Source organism: Gallinula chloropus (assembly GCF_964237585.1).
Source record: "Gallinula chloropus genome assembly, chromosome: 4".
In the NCBI taxonomy this organism is placed as follows: Eukaryota; Metazoa; Chordata; class Aves; order Gruiformes; family Rallidae; genus Gallinula; species Gallinula chloropus.
Window position 1 is genome coordinate 81,740,095 of NC_140088.1, and position 16,859 is coordinate 81,756,953.

The following is a 16,859-nucleotide window of genomic DNA, read 5'->3' on the forward strand; positions in this document are numbered from 1 at the left end:
ACATTTCACTCTCAGCTGTAAAGAGGTCTGGACTGTTTCAGCCCTGCTCAGTCAAATTTACTTTCTAGTTCCCCTGCACTGGCATAATGTTGTTATGTTCAGTTGCACATAACTCAGAGAAAGGTTTATTTCCTTCTAAAATAATTTGCATCAAATTCTTTAAAAAAAACTTAGAAACTTTTTTTTTTGCTTGTTTGGCTAATCCCTGTTGGAACAAATCCAACATCTGGGAATGTGCAACATTCAAGTCTTCAAAAACAAAGCAGCAAAACTCCAACATGCCAAGTTACACACAAGATAATTCAGATTCTTATCTGTGAACAAGTTGCATTAAATAGCTTTCTACAACTTTTAAATATAAATTTTATTTTAATCTACTTTAAAATAGGTTTTAATGGTAAAATCACAGAATCACAGAACATCAGTTTGGAAGGGACCTGAGGGATCAGCTGGTCCAGTCTTTCTTGGCAAAAGCTCCATCTAGACAGGACAGCCCAGCACCTTGTCCAGTTGAATCTTAGACGTGTCCAGTGATGGGGAAATGAAAATTAACTGATTAGGTAATTTCTAAAACCAAGAAAGTGTTTCTGATATGCATTGTCTGATGTTTAGTTATGGACCTCACAGCTGAAACTCTACCCTATTAAAGTAATCATGGAAAGGAAATGCAGCTTGCTTTTCTATAAGTTCATAAAGAGATCCAGTCTGCTTACTTTTGTCTGAAAATTTCTGCTTTTTTAAACCATGCAACTTTTAATGCAAAACATCCATCTTTATTTGATAATTCCTCAGATCTAAAAAGATCAAAACATGGTAGAAATGACCCAAGCCAGGTGTATCTTATGAAGTGTGTCTTGCTGGCACCTGAGACTAATGCATATGGGGGAGTTCTTGGTTTAGATTCGGTTCATTTTCTTTTCTCTTTTGGTTCTTTATGATGGAGTTCCTGCTTTATGCTCAGATTTCAAAGGTGTTACAGTCTGATGGCTTCACAGCCACTGTTAAATTAATTGATAACCCAATTTCTGTTGCATTTTCTTTCAGTTCTTTTTTTAATTCTTCACTGCACATTTCCTCCTCAAACATTTTCTTCCTCTCCTGTCCTCCTTCCCCTCCTTCCACTTGCCTCTGAAAAGAAGGAATGAAGGGAAAAGTAACATAGAAGGAAGGAGAGGAATTATCCTTACTATTTTGCTGAACAATACCATTCAGCACCTTTGAAAGTCAGTATGATCCTGTTAGGAAATTATTTGAAATCTAAATCACTAAAGCAGGTTTACTGGCTATTAAGTAAAATCAAAATTGCGATTGGCGAAGCAATCCTAGTATTTTAAAAAAGAAACCAACAAAAGGAATTACAACTTTGAACTGCAGCTTCAATAAGCTTTTTTAATTCCTTTCTCCTATCTTATAGATCTATATTAATCTTTATTTAAAAGGTAGACAATTTACTCAAAAACCCACTCTTTCTATAAACATAGAAGCTAACCAAGCTTTGAATTATCAGATGAATGATAATTTACAAAAGCCTTTGTACGGCAGCAACACAGTATTTTTGACTCACAGTTTCTCTTCAAGGATGCATCTTTCTAATAACTTATCACTTGCTTAATAAAAATGTTTTGCAGTTCTTAGAAAATTAATTACACCAATGTAGGCAGTTGAAAAAAAATATGTGCTGGTCTTTTGAATACCAAAGGTGCAGAGCCCTGAGACTAGCAGCTTTTGGCTGTCTGGAAGGAGCTACATGCAAATTTAGCCTGTAGGAAAGGTGAGGCACAAAACTTGCGCTGCCTTTGTTTCTGGATTTGCAGCACTGGAGTTCTAAAGGCAGCCTGAATCAGTAGCCACAGAACATCAGCTAGCCTTTCTCTTCCAAAGAGGGCATCTGTTTCTACATATCCCTCTATCAACAAGACTTAAAGTCTCAAAATGCTTTTATATACTAAGCAGCTGTCAGTCACATGACATCCCCACCACTCTTCCACAACTGTGTGTGTATGAGTGCCCAGACTCACTGTATTCTTTCTTTGGTCCGATGGGTTATGCAGGAGACAGACTAGATAAATTCCCATCTGTGAGGATATCATTATGATATCTGAACAACTCTGCTCTGGCGTGTATTTGATAGCTATTTATTCCAGTCCTGAGGAAGAGATAAACCTAAATGCACCAGAGCGAAAAAGCAGTATAAAGAGTATTGAAATGACTAAGCCAAAAGACAGTGAAACCTTGACAATGCATCATTACGAAAAACAGGATTCAGCATATTTTTATGAAGTGCAATAAACCTCAGATTGCAGCAAAAAATAGTTCTGTGTTGCTGCAGAAATAAAGTTTGCTTAATTTAATTCATTTTTAGGGCAAAGACCTGAAATGTGCTTCTGAGTGTCATGATGGAAGAATAAATGCCACATAAAAATTTCCAGGAGCACCTATGGAGCACACATGTTACTGATCACAGTTCTTGTTGATAACTAAACAGTAAGCATATGTAATAACCATGTTTACTAAGGGTAAATCAAAGCTACTACTCCTGTATGGTTAGCACATCATAGGCTAGAACTGAGAACTGTGCTAACGCAATGCCTTTACAGGCATGGCAATTAGATACAGGCATTACCTACACCAAGTGAGCTTGTACAAGCACATAAAGTTTCTGCTACTTGACACATTTCAAACACACATGCAATTTTGTCTGGATGTGTCAATGTGACACATTTAGGTATAGTCAGAATAAGATGTTGATAAGAATCCTGATTTAATAAAGCAAAATCTGTGCAACTATATGCATTATTGTACACATACAATTGTATTCCTGTATGCATTCCTTCTCATTAGAACACGAGATTAAAACAGGTCAAGCATATCCAAGAATAAATTGAAAATGTATTCTTTTCTAATGGTTGTTCCCTGGAACTCAGATGTATTTAATGCAATTTTATTCAGAAGTTCAAATTTCAGGCAGACTTAGGTAAATTCTGCAGTCATGACTTTTATTAAACTCATTGTAAATAATAAATGGAATAAACAGTACGGACAAGATACAAAGTGTTCTCTAGACAAAGAAATAAAACATATCTCAGAGGGAAAAAAAATGCTGTGATAGTTATTATGTTATTGTATCTAGTCCTACATTTTTGCCTTTTTCTGCTTTATGTTTTGATGAACAAAATACTCTTCAGTAACTTGTTTACTTTGTGCTGTTGTTCTTTACAGAAAATGAGAGTTAAGTGCCAGGTTAGTCTTCAATATTGATATTAATGATTCTGTTTATGAGCAAGAAGAATCGTTTAGATGACTAACATAACATTTACACTCACGTTTTAACACTGATTTTATATACATGGTATTATTCACTGTAATAGCACTTTTGAAGGCTGACATTTTGTGCTTTACAAGAGCAAGGACCTTTTTTTCTTGGTTTATTTTCACTTTTGAAAGCTCTATGTTTTCTCTCAGTTGCTTCTAGAAGCTACACTTGGAGAGAATGGAGCTACATGGTTCCATGAAAAAAAACCCAAAACAACCCATCAGTTTGGAAAAGAATTGTCATTTATGATTAGTGTGATGCTGGAAAAGAGCAGTAAGAATAGCAAATGTGGATCAACTCGTAGCAGTGCTCTCCCCTGTAGCAAAACGTGAGAGGTCACACAATTGCTCTTTAGGATTCAGTCATGGAACAGGTATCTTGTAGATGCTGCAGCCTCTTTCAGGTTATCAAAGTCTGTGATAGGAACTTTTTTTGAAAAAACATTTAAGTTCTTCTTCCACCATAAAACCTATCATTTGTGCTTACAATAAACACGGCAGAAGATATTGTCCATACTCTTTTGGCATCACTGCAAAAGACATGGTGGCATGTTTACCCTTTGAAAACTGAGTGTGTGTAATAGTGAGTTCTGCTTCAAGTTTTGTAAATCATCCAAACAGTGACAAAGAACTCTTTATAACCTCACCTCATACTGAGAGAGGAAGGAAAATTGGGGAATATCAAAACCCATGGGAAAGAGCAGTCAATTTTAATTGAAGAGATTAAAAGGAAATTTGTATTTCAAAAGGTTGAAATATTATATTAGACATTATATAAATTGATACTCAGTTTCTCGAATATATTTCAAAATCACAAACTGAGTATCTCAAATCAACATCCTAAAAATTGTCAGGAATAAATTTTTCATCTAAAACTTTAGCGGGCAGTACTTTGACATGCTGCTGCCTTTTACTTTTCACTTGTATCTTACTGAGAAGAGCCCAACCTGGCATAAGAAATCAGTATAGCCATTGCAAGAACATCTAGCAAAATACATTTTTTCTTTCTTTCCTTTCTCTGTTGTTTTTCATACTCTAAATTAGACCAATGAGTATTATCACACAGAATATTCAAAAACAATCATCTCACTTCTTCCTGATGTAATTCAGTGGAGTTTTATTAGATGGATGCTTCATAGACTTGTAAATAAAATGTTCTAACACCTGCTTCAGGCTTTTGGAAAGTAATTGAGCAAAACCAAAAATCAGGCAATTTGCTCCAAGCCTGAGTTTCTTTGCACTGAAAAATAAACCCAAAGTTCCCATCAGAGAATTTAAAATCTTACTGCCGAGAACGCAACCTTCTCTAAGGAGCTCTTGAACCATAATTAACATGCAAAAAGATAATTACAGTGTGTTAGAAACATTTCTTCCATAACACATTTTAACATAACCAGGCAGCCTCAGAAACATATATAAGCATAACCTCTACAGACTGTAAATCAAACACAAGATTTGTTCCACTGGTTAACCACAACAGGAAGAAATTAATCCACCAGATCCTTCTCTGACTAGCTTTCCTCCTAAGCTACATACGTATTTAGGAAGACATAACAACTTTAACAAAAAAATCTACAGTGCACAGAATTAAGCAGTGGCAGATAGGCAACGAACCTGGCCAAGTTTCTAATTTACTTTGATGTTAAACACATAGAGATAAGATAATTGTAATGCTGAAATCCAGAACACTGCACAAGACTATCTCTTACAAAGAATAATAGTCGCCCCTACTACCAGCAACGTGGGAAATGTCTGTGAAAGTCACAGGTTTAGAAAAATGTATATTTAAAACCAGCAAGGCTGGCTCATACCTCACATTTCCAACACTTCTATGTTTTTATTTATACTTCTTACAGTAGACAGGTTTTGAAAGCCATAGCTAGTAACTAGGCCTCCACTTTGTCACCATGAGATAATATGAATTACAGATCAGTAACAAAATATGATCTCTTACTCCTAATGCTGGTAGGGCAGAAGGCAAGGAGCTCTGTTTATTGATTTCTTATTTCTACTGGTTATTACCAGAAGTGCATCAGGAAGCAGACACATATATTTTCCTAATTGCCTCTGCTTGGAAAACTAACTGAAGCAGTTGCTCTTGAGTCCCAGTACAGTTTTACTAATGTTTATGCTGAAGCAAATGAATGAAAGAATGTCCCAGGTGGACATTCACTGAGGCAGCCACAGCTGACTGTCAGTCAGGAGTACCAGAACCAGGCAGACACAATTGGGCAGAGTATGGAAGAGTGAGAGTACAAAATGATACCAGATTATTTTCAAAAACCTGTAATTAACTCAGTGGTAACCTCACAAACTGGACATTTAAGGTCACCGTAATGAACTGGAAAACAACACAGAGATGTATCAACAAATAAGTTTGAATGCTCTCCCTCCTACCTGCCAACTGAAATGGTGCAGGAATGGCACAGGAGGGCCAAGGGCTGGAGGTGTAAAGCAGTAAAGCACAGTGTCTTATGGGGACAAGGGAGAGTGGGAGCTACAGCCCTACTATACTTCATGTTCACTGTGCATGTACTCTTGCCCACAAATCAAATAATAACACTTGATTCATAGTTACATGAAAGTAATTACTTTCTGCATTTGGCTTGATTTTATAGTAGTACATGTAGAGAAGCACATTGGCCAACCACTATTTTTTAGTTGGGAACATGTATTACAGTAGACTATAAAGAAAAATTGTAATGAAATCCTATCGAAATATTTTAAGTTTTGTCCTTTCAGTTGCCTAAGGTATTTTATTAGTGAAATTCTTACCAGAAATGTATATGCCATATCAGAAAAGTCTTTGCAACGTGTAAAATTTTTGTGCTGTCAATGGGCAGCAAAAATGAATGACAAAATTGAAGTGTTGGTTTTCCCCTACCCCCACCAGGCATGCTTGATTTGAAAATCTATAGATTGGATAGGTTTATACTAACTAGTATCTGGTAAATAACAAAAAAACTAAAAGAATTCCTCCTCATTATGTCTAGATGAGATATATTTAATGTTCAACAACTCAGTTCAGTTTGTAACACAATGTAATTCCAAGTTAACATACCCAGTACACAAAATTGCCTGAGCACGTGCTGCAAGCCTCAGGTGCCCTCTCTGAATAAGCAACTTAAGAGCATTATGAATACGACTCTCTATTTGCAGAATCTTTGCTATATTCCATTTCAAAAATAGGGTAATACAGGATGCAGTGACATGAGAACATCTACCCTGCTCTGCACCAAGAGCCCCATATACATCCAAGGGTGGCATGCACAGTATACAGTATCTATTAAAATCTAAACTCTCTATTTGACCCTTTTTAGTTTATTCATACAGGGAAATTAAAGCACTAAAAGATATAAAGTTACTACAGTATGTTTTGATTACTGTTATTTACATTTCTAGATAAAGACTTCCTAATTGTTCTGTCAATTGCAGATTTTGTTGTGTGTGATACCTGTCGCCACACGGGATTCAACTCTTGCCTTTGTATATAGTTTATATCACCTGCAAGGTTCCAAACTTGGTTTGGGGTGCAGTATTTGTTACTTTGTGCCATGCCATAGTAACCTGAAAAGTCAGGCGTTTCCTTTTCTATGTATAAACACATGTATACCCTCCCGTTTTACACAAAACCCACAACGTTTTGGAACAGGCAATAAATTGGAAACTGGGTTTCCAATCAAGTGTCTTTCAACATTTGAGAAGCTTCACCAGCAGGCAGTGTCACTGAACTGAACCCAAAGAACAAATGATGCTGTTCATCAGAAATTGATAACGTGCATGCCTGAAAACCTTGCTCGTTAATGTACGACTTGAAACGATGCAAGCATCCCTTTCTAATAAGCACCTATACTGATTTCTGCAGAAATTCTTTCAAAATAAACATTAGTCTCTGCCACCTGTCTCATGCCAGTGAACGTATTCATGCTTTGTCACGTTGCAACCCATGCAACAGACTTAAAGCAGAAAAAGTAGTATCAAAATCACATAGATTTACAGTAATTATAACTATGAACATACACTTTAAACTCTTGGTGAAATTAATGCACATAATTCACTGAGATCAAGCTTCTAAGTATATAACTACAGACTTTTTCAAATTGAGGAATAGATTCTGCCATATCCTGCAACAGGCTGGATATATTCTACATGGGTTTGCCTGCTCTTTTTTCCTTCTAAATGTAAAAGAGCAGAACCTAACATATATCTACTTTCTTTAATTAACAAATCACAATTTTTTTTTTTTTTTTACAGCTCTGAGAAGAAAGCTGGTTTTACAGTGTGTACCCCCCAGGCAATAATATTGTGGGGAAGAGGCCTAAGGATCCTGTGCTTTACCGGGATGCAAAATATTATTCTTTAGATACAAACATAATACATGTCAGATGTTTGTCTGGGATTCAAACAATTATTGAGATTTTACCTTTTACTTCGTGCATATCCTGGCTTTTTGGCACATATTTCAGCCACATCTGAACCAAAAATACAGAGAAATGGGAGCTAAAAACAAAGAACTCCAGTATAAATCACATTCTGCCTCTCCATACAGTTTCCTTTCTCCATTTCCTAGAAACTAAAAAGCATCTAGGTATAAAGTCTTGGCAGCACTGAACCATAAATCCCTGAAAAAAGAACTCAGAATTCAGTCTGAAATTATGACACATTCATAGCTTCACACTCTACAGCTGTCGGCATTTGGGTAGGGCAGGGAAAGAAAGATAAAGGCATAATTCCATCTTAAGACAAAGTGTTAATGTTACATTAAGCGGTTGTGGAAAGTCGGTGAAAAAAGTACAACTTCTATTTGCTTATTATTATCATTAAACATGTTGCAGTAATGACTAATGGAATATTTATATTTTAAGATGGATTTTACATGGAAACTCCAATGTTGGGCAGTAAAAACTTAAAACCTGATGTTGGTGAAGAAAACATCTGAATATGCATATATGGTTAAGCAGAGTAAAGTGCTGTATGGTATCTGATAATTCTTTCTTTATATTTTCTTTAAATTCTAGACAAAGAAAATAGATTTCATATACCTTTGAAATGTTACTTGATCGACTTGTTGAACGCCCTGGGGATTTGTCATTCTGGAAAACAAAATTGAAAGATGAAAGAAGTCACGTCATTCAATTCAAACTAAGTTGTTCTTTTTGTGATTTTGAGTACATGATTTTCTCTACTTCCATTCAGTATGGTTGCTGACTGTACAATGGAGGGCAGCTTAATAAATAAACCGTTACAATATTCATATGACAACAGTAAAAATTGAATAAAAGCTCTGTAACAAAATAATCATAGAATCATAGAACGTGTTAGGCTGGCAGGGACCTTTAATGGTCATCTAGTCCAAACCCCCCACAGTGAGCAGGGACATCTTTAACTACATCAGCTTCATCAAACCTGCCCTTGAATGTCTCCAGGGATGGGGCCTCCACCACCTCTCTGGGCAACTTGTGCCAGTGTCTCACTACCCTCTCAGTGAAGAACTTCCTCCTAATGTCTAATCTAACCCTATCCTGCTCTACTTTAAAACCACTGCCCCACATCCTATCACTACATGCCCTTGTAAACATCCCTCCCCAGCTTTCCTGTAGGTCCCTTCAGGTTCTGGAAGGGGCTCTAAGGTCTCTCCGGAGCCTTCTCTTCTCCAGGCTGAACCAGCCCGACTTTCTCAGCCTGTGTTTGTAGGAGCAGTGCTCCAGTCTTCTGGACACACTCCAAAAGGTCCATGCTCTTTTTGTCTTGAGGGCTCCAGAGTTGGATGCAGCATTGTAGGTGGGGTCTCACCTGAGCAGAGGGGCAGAATCACCTCTTGATCTGCTGGCCATACTTCTTGTGATACAGACCAAGACACAATTGGCATTCTGGCCTGTGAGTGCACATTGTTGGCTCACATCCAGCTTTTTGTCCATCAGTAATGTTAGCACTTAATTACTGTTGGCTTATTTTGCAGGGGTTTTTTTAAACAACATTTTGAGTGAATGATTAATGTATCATCACAGCTTCTAATGAAAAATTGTACAAGTGTTCTGTGATTCAAATGTTCTGAGATATATTACCTGCCATAGTTTTGGTAAGAAATTAGTAAGTGCTCATCCTTTCCAGACAACATTATATATATATATATATATATATATATATATATATACACACACACAGTTTTGAATGTCTACATTTATACTCATAGAAAATACACATTGGATATTTTGGTTCAATGTTCAGAGAAGCTCTGCTTTGACCTCAAAATAATAGAAGTTATGGACCCATTAAACTGATTCCCCTTTTGAGGTTAGAAATTATGAACAGGGATTCTAATTAAGAAACTCCCTCCTAAAAACATGCAAACGTCCATCAGATGGACTAAAGAATTCATTTGTATTTTCTGACAGTAAAGTGAACTCTGGAACTCTAACTTCCTTTATTTTAATAATCTTTCATCCAAGATCCATTTTCAAAATCTGCCTCTGACTACAGCTCTCTAGGCTTTTTACTATGGCACATATCCCCTTCACTTTAGTTACAACAAGCTCCTAAACTTCTAGTTGGAGACTTCTAGCATCCACACCCTGCAAATCCTAACTCGTTTGCTGAATAGTCTAAGTAGTGAGAAAGAGCGCAGGATCTACAGCTTTTGGATAAAGAAATAAGCTTAATAATAATTTTAAAGTTCCCATTTGTCATGGTGATTTATCCTGGAAAGCATAAAATAAACCACAAAATGTTGCACTGAGTAATTGTACATAAATTGAAGGTAGAATTCTTCATTCAAGTTCAGATCGAACTTGTGTGACTGTTCATACAAACAAAGAACAGAATAGAAGTTACGGCAAAATCTGTTTTGAAATGTGTCCTTAAAGAATGCCTGCATGCTTCTATTTTTAATGGTTTATCTTTACAAAGCACTCACATTGTTAAGAATAATTGATTCCTTTTCCTTACTGTAAGTGAAACTTTTTATTGAAGAACATTTTTCCTAAAAGCTTGCTAAACACCAGTAAAAACATTTTTTCCATAGATTCAACATTAATTTACATTTGAGAGGTTATATCTAAAGAAATATATGATCAGACATCCATACATATTTTTGTGCATCGGGGAAACCTCTTCTTGTGTCTTTTCAATCAGATTTTTTCAAAGAAAGTAGCATCTGCCCTTTAGAATTAACAATTCTTAGCGGGAATTATTTAATGTCTGTAACTTGGGCTCTTGATCTCCCTGACTGAGTTTTCTAAACTTACACATGTAGAGGTCTGGCTCGTGAGCAAAGTAAAACCAAAATATTCAGAGTGATCACTTTATGGCCTAAGCTGTCAGAGATGTCACTGGATATCTAAAGAGCAGGAATTAATACTATTAAAACTGATGTGTGGACTCATTACACTCATTTAAATACCTTACCAATAAAATGGAAAGACAAAAAAAACCACAAAACAGGAAACACTTGCTGTAACTGATAAACAAAAAACTCAAATGCCTATAATCAACAGAGACATAAACACACTGTGCAATTACTGGGCATTGTGCATAATTTTACTGTAGAACGCAGACTGTTTTCAATAGCACAGAACAGCTAGGTTCAAAATGCCAACTCACAGAACAAAAAAGTCTGCTGCAAATATCAAAGACTGTGATGCAGATGCAAGCCTTAATTATAATGATAATTACATGTAAATTATAATAAAGAATGAAAAACTAAACATCAATACCCCTAGTATGTATTGTTTATATTATTAATATATATTACATCACATCTCTATACATATATCAATAAAACATGCAAACTGCTATAACTATCTACCTATTAATGTATTTATAAGTATAGATATGTAAATGTATTCACTACTTTCCTAGTTATCTCCTATTGGGCATGACCAGAGCCAGGATAATGCCGTCTCCCGCAGCGTGGCTACTGTTACATTTTTCAAGAACTATTTCACAGTTCCTCAAGTTGGGGTCTAAATTATTAAAGCAGATATAAGTATATACCTATGTATTTATGACTATTTATATGAGGAAGGTAATAACATTATTATTGACAGAGCATACAACCTGCCTCTTGGCCAGTTCAGGCTTGGACAGCCTTTCCTCTACAGGAAGAAGGTACTGGGGGAAATCAGTTGCTGGGGGATAGCAGCCTAACAATATACAGACTAACCAGCAATTTCTAATCTGATGTGAGGAATTTGAGTCCTGGAAGGAACACAGAGCAAATTTTAGCCCAAAAATAATATTGAGAAACCGGGTCATTATGAATTGATAGTCATCTTTTATTATTCATGGGATTATTTTCCATGCCGTTATTTTTTGATGCTTTCAAATATTCAGCAGTTAGTCACATAACTCCTCTTATAAATGAGTCATACCACTCAGTCACCAAATATGAAATTGTTGGTAGGTAAGTCTGCGTTAGGAAATTTAAAATTTCTCTCCCTTCTTTGTAAACAAATAACTTGCCATTCTAAGAAACTGTAACTTCACTTACAATTTCAACATCAGTGTCAATCACAGGGTCACTGGGCAAGAGGCCTGTGTAGAAGGTAAATCTAACCAGATTGAAGGTCTCTATTGTAAAGCACAGCTGTGCAAAACCAGATAATCACAAACGAAGCTTCTGAGGATGCTGAAAGCATTTCAAACATGTCATTCTGACTGTCACCTGTGAAAACTTACCACATAATCCAGTGTGATATAAAGATGTTGGTTTTATTACCCTAGGATTCGCTTGGTTTTCGTTTTCATATGCGGGCAGAAGAGCAATGATGAAGGAACCTCCCAATTGGTGGGCTGTTGGGTAACCTTACGTAAGAATAACGCACAGGTCCTTTACTTGTCATATGCCCTGTTATGTCTTTAGCAACTAAGATATCCTTGTGGCCAGATCTGCAGCATGTAAGACCACAAAAAGCACGCATTGGCACTTTCACTGGAATCAGGATTTGGAATTTAATGTTTTAGAAATGCCACAGGAGTGCATGGCACAGATGTATCCCTGTATGACTCAGAGATGCTTTGTGCACTGGTACCTCTAGTGTGCTTAGGTTCCTTTCCTCTCCTATCTTATACCGTCTTAGTCCACATCAGTCTCACTGGTCTCAGTGTAGCAGCTTTTTTTCTTAGTGTAAGCTGCTAATAAGCATGATAAATATAGCAGAATCTGATCCACCATCCTTTTGAGTTGAAAATGCTAATTACAACTTAATGAGGCTCAGAGCAATTTCCATCACAGGCCAAGATGAGTCAATAGCACGCTTGCTGTTACAACATAAGGGTTTCACAGCGATGCTTCTACCTGCAATTCTATGGACAACTTCCATGTTACAACATTCAGTTACTTTTTCTGTATTGCACACATGTACAAGGTCAAAACTGCTTTTAAATAGGGACTAAATACTCCCTTACATTTAAAAAAAAATATCCAGCATCAAATCAACCTTGAAGCACAGCACAGACGTGCACAGTAACAGTGAGAGAACTGCACATACTGAACACTCACCTGGCGTAAGTACAGTGCCTTTAACAGTTCACATAAGAGCCAGATTTTGCTTTGTTGTACCACACTTAGCAAAAAGTGAAAATTTCCTAGAAATCCTTTCCAACATGATGAATGAAACAGTCATGAAGTTGGAAATAAGTTCAACACAAATGAGGGAACAATGTGTGTCAGTAGTTGCCTTTGACTGATGATAAGAAGCTAGCCAGAAGCTTTTATCAGAAAATTATTTCCAGTAATGCCTAATACTAATCCCAGTGAGGTTAAATGACCAGAATGGAAAATAGAAAAGGCTGGGATTTCAGACAATGGGAAAAGGAAGAGTCTTACAGCAGTCACTATTCACAGCCTATAGACAGGAGTCAAAGGGTCTTGATCATCAGTGCCTCCTGCTTTCTGGGAGCAAAGAGAACTTATTCCTACTGCAATTAAGATAACCAGAAACTGAGGGATGGATGTGGCTCTCATTTTCTTTTGCACCTCCAGACCAAGAGAAGCCCTTTGAGTCAGTTCAGAGGCTGAGGGAGATCACGTTCCTGCCCTCACTGAATGGAAGAAAAGAACTTGAACAAATCTTAAACTGATCTAAGAACTGCCTTCCATATTTTTCTGCTGCAAATTACATACTTCTTCATCCAAGTCAACAAAACGCAGTGCAAAAATCCAGCCTTAGCCACACGTGACTCAGGGTTTGAGCGATTGAACAAGTTACCAGTGGGGAACTTTCCAATATAAGCTTTCTTTATGAAGTTCCAGCATATAAAAAATGTCACAAAATGCATATATATCCTTCAGCAGCAGAACATCCTTCAGAAATTATATTTGAAGTAGAAAAGATGCTAGAAAACCCTGGCTTAAAGTATGATATGCTTCTGCATCCAAAGCATCAAATTATTAAAATATCAAAGAGAATTCAGGGATTTATCAAAACAAGTAAGAAGTACCAGTATTTTGCATTGCTCAATACAGTGCATCACATTTCTGAAAAATCTCCCCACCTACTAGAAGGTGAAGCACAGATGCCACTTAGAACAGACTTGGACGATAGGTAATGCAGTGTTTGGGCACAGCCTGGCGCCCAGGGATCTTTCTGCCTCCTTGATCTGAGGCAATACAGCATATTGCACCTACTCCTGCCTGAGAGGTTCACAGTACTCTTCTTGTCAAAAAGAAACCCATGTTACATCACCCAGCTCGTTTCCAAATGACACTAGCTATCAGAAATTGTGGGCACCAATATCCTCACCAGTATCTTGGTTCATGCTCACAACAAAACCTAATTTCACGTGACTGGTTTCATAGATGTGAAATTTCCATATACCCCCTGTTTCACCCACTGAATTCATCAGCTGACTGACAATATGCATATTATTTTCTCAAACTAATCAGGTTTCATTTACTCTTTTTCTTACTTTAACCTTAAAAAAAAATCACAAGCATTTAATCCAAGGTTGTTCTCTATGATTAGGTATTCTAAATCATTCTTAGTATGCAAAAACACATCTAAAATAGTATCTGTCCTTGTCAACACAGGAACTGTTTGGTGAACAAGCATAACACTGCATGAAAAATCTACTGTAATTAGCTGCCTTTGCTCTTCAGTTTATACCTTGGGGCTGGGGGGGTGGGGGGGGAAGCTGCCAAAATTATAACTCCTAGTAGTTCTTTTCTAACAAGATACATGTGATGCCTTTCTTTATCCAAAGCTGACCACATAGTTAAAAATTGAAAGCTGCAAAAATAGATTTTTGGACAAGTGAAACTTGTCATTACCTTCTTATTAAAATGTCACAGGGAAAAAGCACAGAAAGACTACAATTTAACAAGCTGCAGGTCTGTACTCTAATGACACAGTAGGGGCAGGATGGATGGAACACTATTTGCGAAGAGAATTAATTAAATGAAAACTGCAGAGTGATAATATTAATTATAACTGAAGAAAAGATTACAAAAATGAATAAATAAAACCAGAAGGCGGCAGATACAAAGGAAAAAAGATGGAATGAAAAATAAACACGGGAAAACATTTTCCCTGTGGTGTCGAACTGTGGAACTACATAAAAGGCAAAATTTCCCCAATGCATACAGGCATTTAAAAGAGCTGGTTCTTTAGACTCAAAAGAGTAACCTCCAGGGAGGGAGAGTAATAGCATAAATTCATGACATTAGTTTTTCACCAAAGCGCTGTGCACGTATTGGCACACTCAATGCAAGGCTCTAACACAGTGTCTATAAAGGATTTACTTACCATGTTTAGGAACAAATTTAGGCTGACAAACATCTTACTAATGTTTTTGTTTTCCACTGCTATTTGCCAAGATACTTCTCTTCAGCAAAAATACAGAGCTGCTTATTATTATTGTATCAATATCTAACTACAGCCTGTTTAATTTCAACCATCTCACTACAGAGCACTTCAGTTATAACAGATAGAAATATAATTTGTGATTTCCACATGTCAAAACCACCTTCTGCTACTTCCTTGCTAATGTTTAAATTACCTGGCAATTATAAACAACCTGCATGACTGCACTAACATTTTATTTACATTCCTTTATTACTAGAGCCACACTATGGGAGATTTTGTGTTTGGGTGTTGTTGATAACGATACCTTACGTTGGGAAATTGCCAATGTTATTTTTACACCTTTTTTTTCCTCTGCATTATTCAGTTATAGAAAATGAATACAAGCACCAATTTTCCCTCCGCCTCCCCGTATAAAATACAGATGGCAACTGTCTGATGGCTTTACTTTGTCAATCTGTTTTGTTAATACATGAGTTCAGCTTTATTTTATTACTTCTACATGGGTGTGACAAATATCTGCCACTGTACACCTTTTGGTTTCAAATATGAAATAAACCAACTATTTAATTATCACTTATTTTCACACTGTGTTACCCTCCTTAAATGGGTTTGACACACAGAACAAGAAAGTGAAATAGAATCGTCCTCAGTACAGCATCAGATTTCTCTTTTGTCTCCCCTCTGTGATCAACAGAAATGTAACACAATACATTTCACTGCAGCACTCTTAAATCAAATGGTTCTATCATTTACACATCACTATAATTTACAGATAATGTATTTAAGCATTTCCATCCTTGATCAATAAATATCTGATTTTTCATTTTATCTGGTACAGCATGATAGAAATTCAGTAAAATAGCCACTACACTTATTTTCCAAAGCTCGTGGTACCACATGAAACTTTGCTTTTCAATAAGATGCTCAGTGATTCTGAAAAGAAGACTTGGTCTTTTCAACACCATGTTGAACTCCAATCAATGTTCAGTTATCAGGCTCACTGCTCCTCTTTTTTCTCTGAGTGACATCCTTTCCTCATCCTACAGGATATTTCCCCAGACACCTGGTTTCTGTAATGATCCTCTATAGTATGAACACTCTTCAGTATACAAATTTCAGCAAATACTTTTAAGGGGTAATGGATAGCATTTATTTTTTTCTAGAAGAAAGTAGACATGGTCTGTGAACCATGTAATCTGATTTTAAGTTCGTAGTATGACATGCACTCAATTTTCTTTGTTAAGTATGACTACACAATTTTTTTTTAAATTGAAAAGACAAACGAACTTGTTTCAGAAGGCAGAATTCAGACGTCACTTTGTTTTCTGCTACTTACTGTGACCTGCTAGATTCCTGGCAGTTACAGTATCAGAGTTGAAAGACTCTGGGTTGCCAAGTTCTTGTCTAACAGCCAAATATTTATCAAAAAAGAAAAGATTAATTAAATACACACAGTGTCTCAATTGCTACAGTTATTAAACATTATTCAATTACGTGCTGTACTTGCAAATATCACATTTTCATACCTTTTATCTGATTACAAGTTCGATGTCTTCAGTGAACCTTCTCCCTTTAACTCTAACTTCAAGTAAATAGGAACATGAAAGGAAATACCATTTTCCCCAGTCCTCTTAAAGACTATCTAAGCATTCAAATCCTTTAAGGTACAGGTGCCACCTTTCATTGTCCAATTTAATTCATTACACAGCCTAAACCCACTGATACCCAACTGAAACAAGAACA

At 36.5% G+C, this 16,859-nt stretch overlaps 1 protein-coding gene across 1 annotated transcript in view; it reads right to left on the reverse strand.

The window, feature by feature from the left end:
- MARCHF1 (membrane associated ring-CH-type finger 1) overlaps positions 1 to 16,859 on the reverse strand; it is a gene marked incomplete at its 5' end in the record, with an annotated part of 86,166 nt that overhangs the window by 38,520 nt on the left and 30,787 nt on the right. The window contains one exon of the mRNA XM_084263487.1: positions 8,355 to 8,405. Coding sequence (XP_084119613.1) covers positions 8,355 to 8,405 — 51 coding nt within the window. The remainder of the gene's footprint in view (positions 1 to 8,354; positions 8,406 to 16,859) is intronic.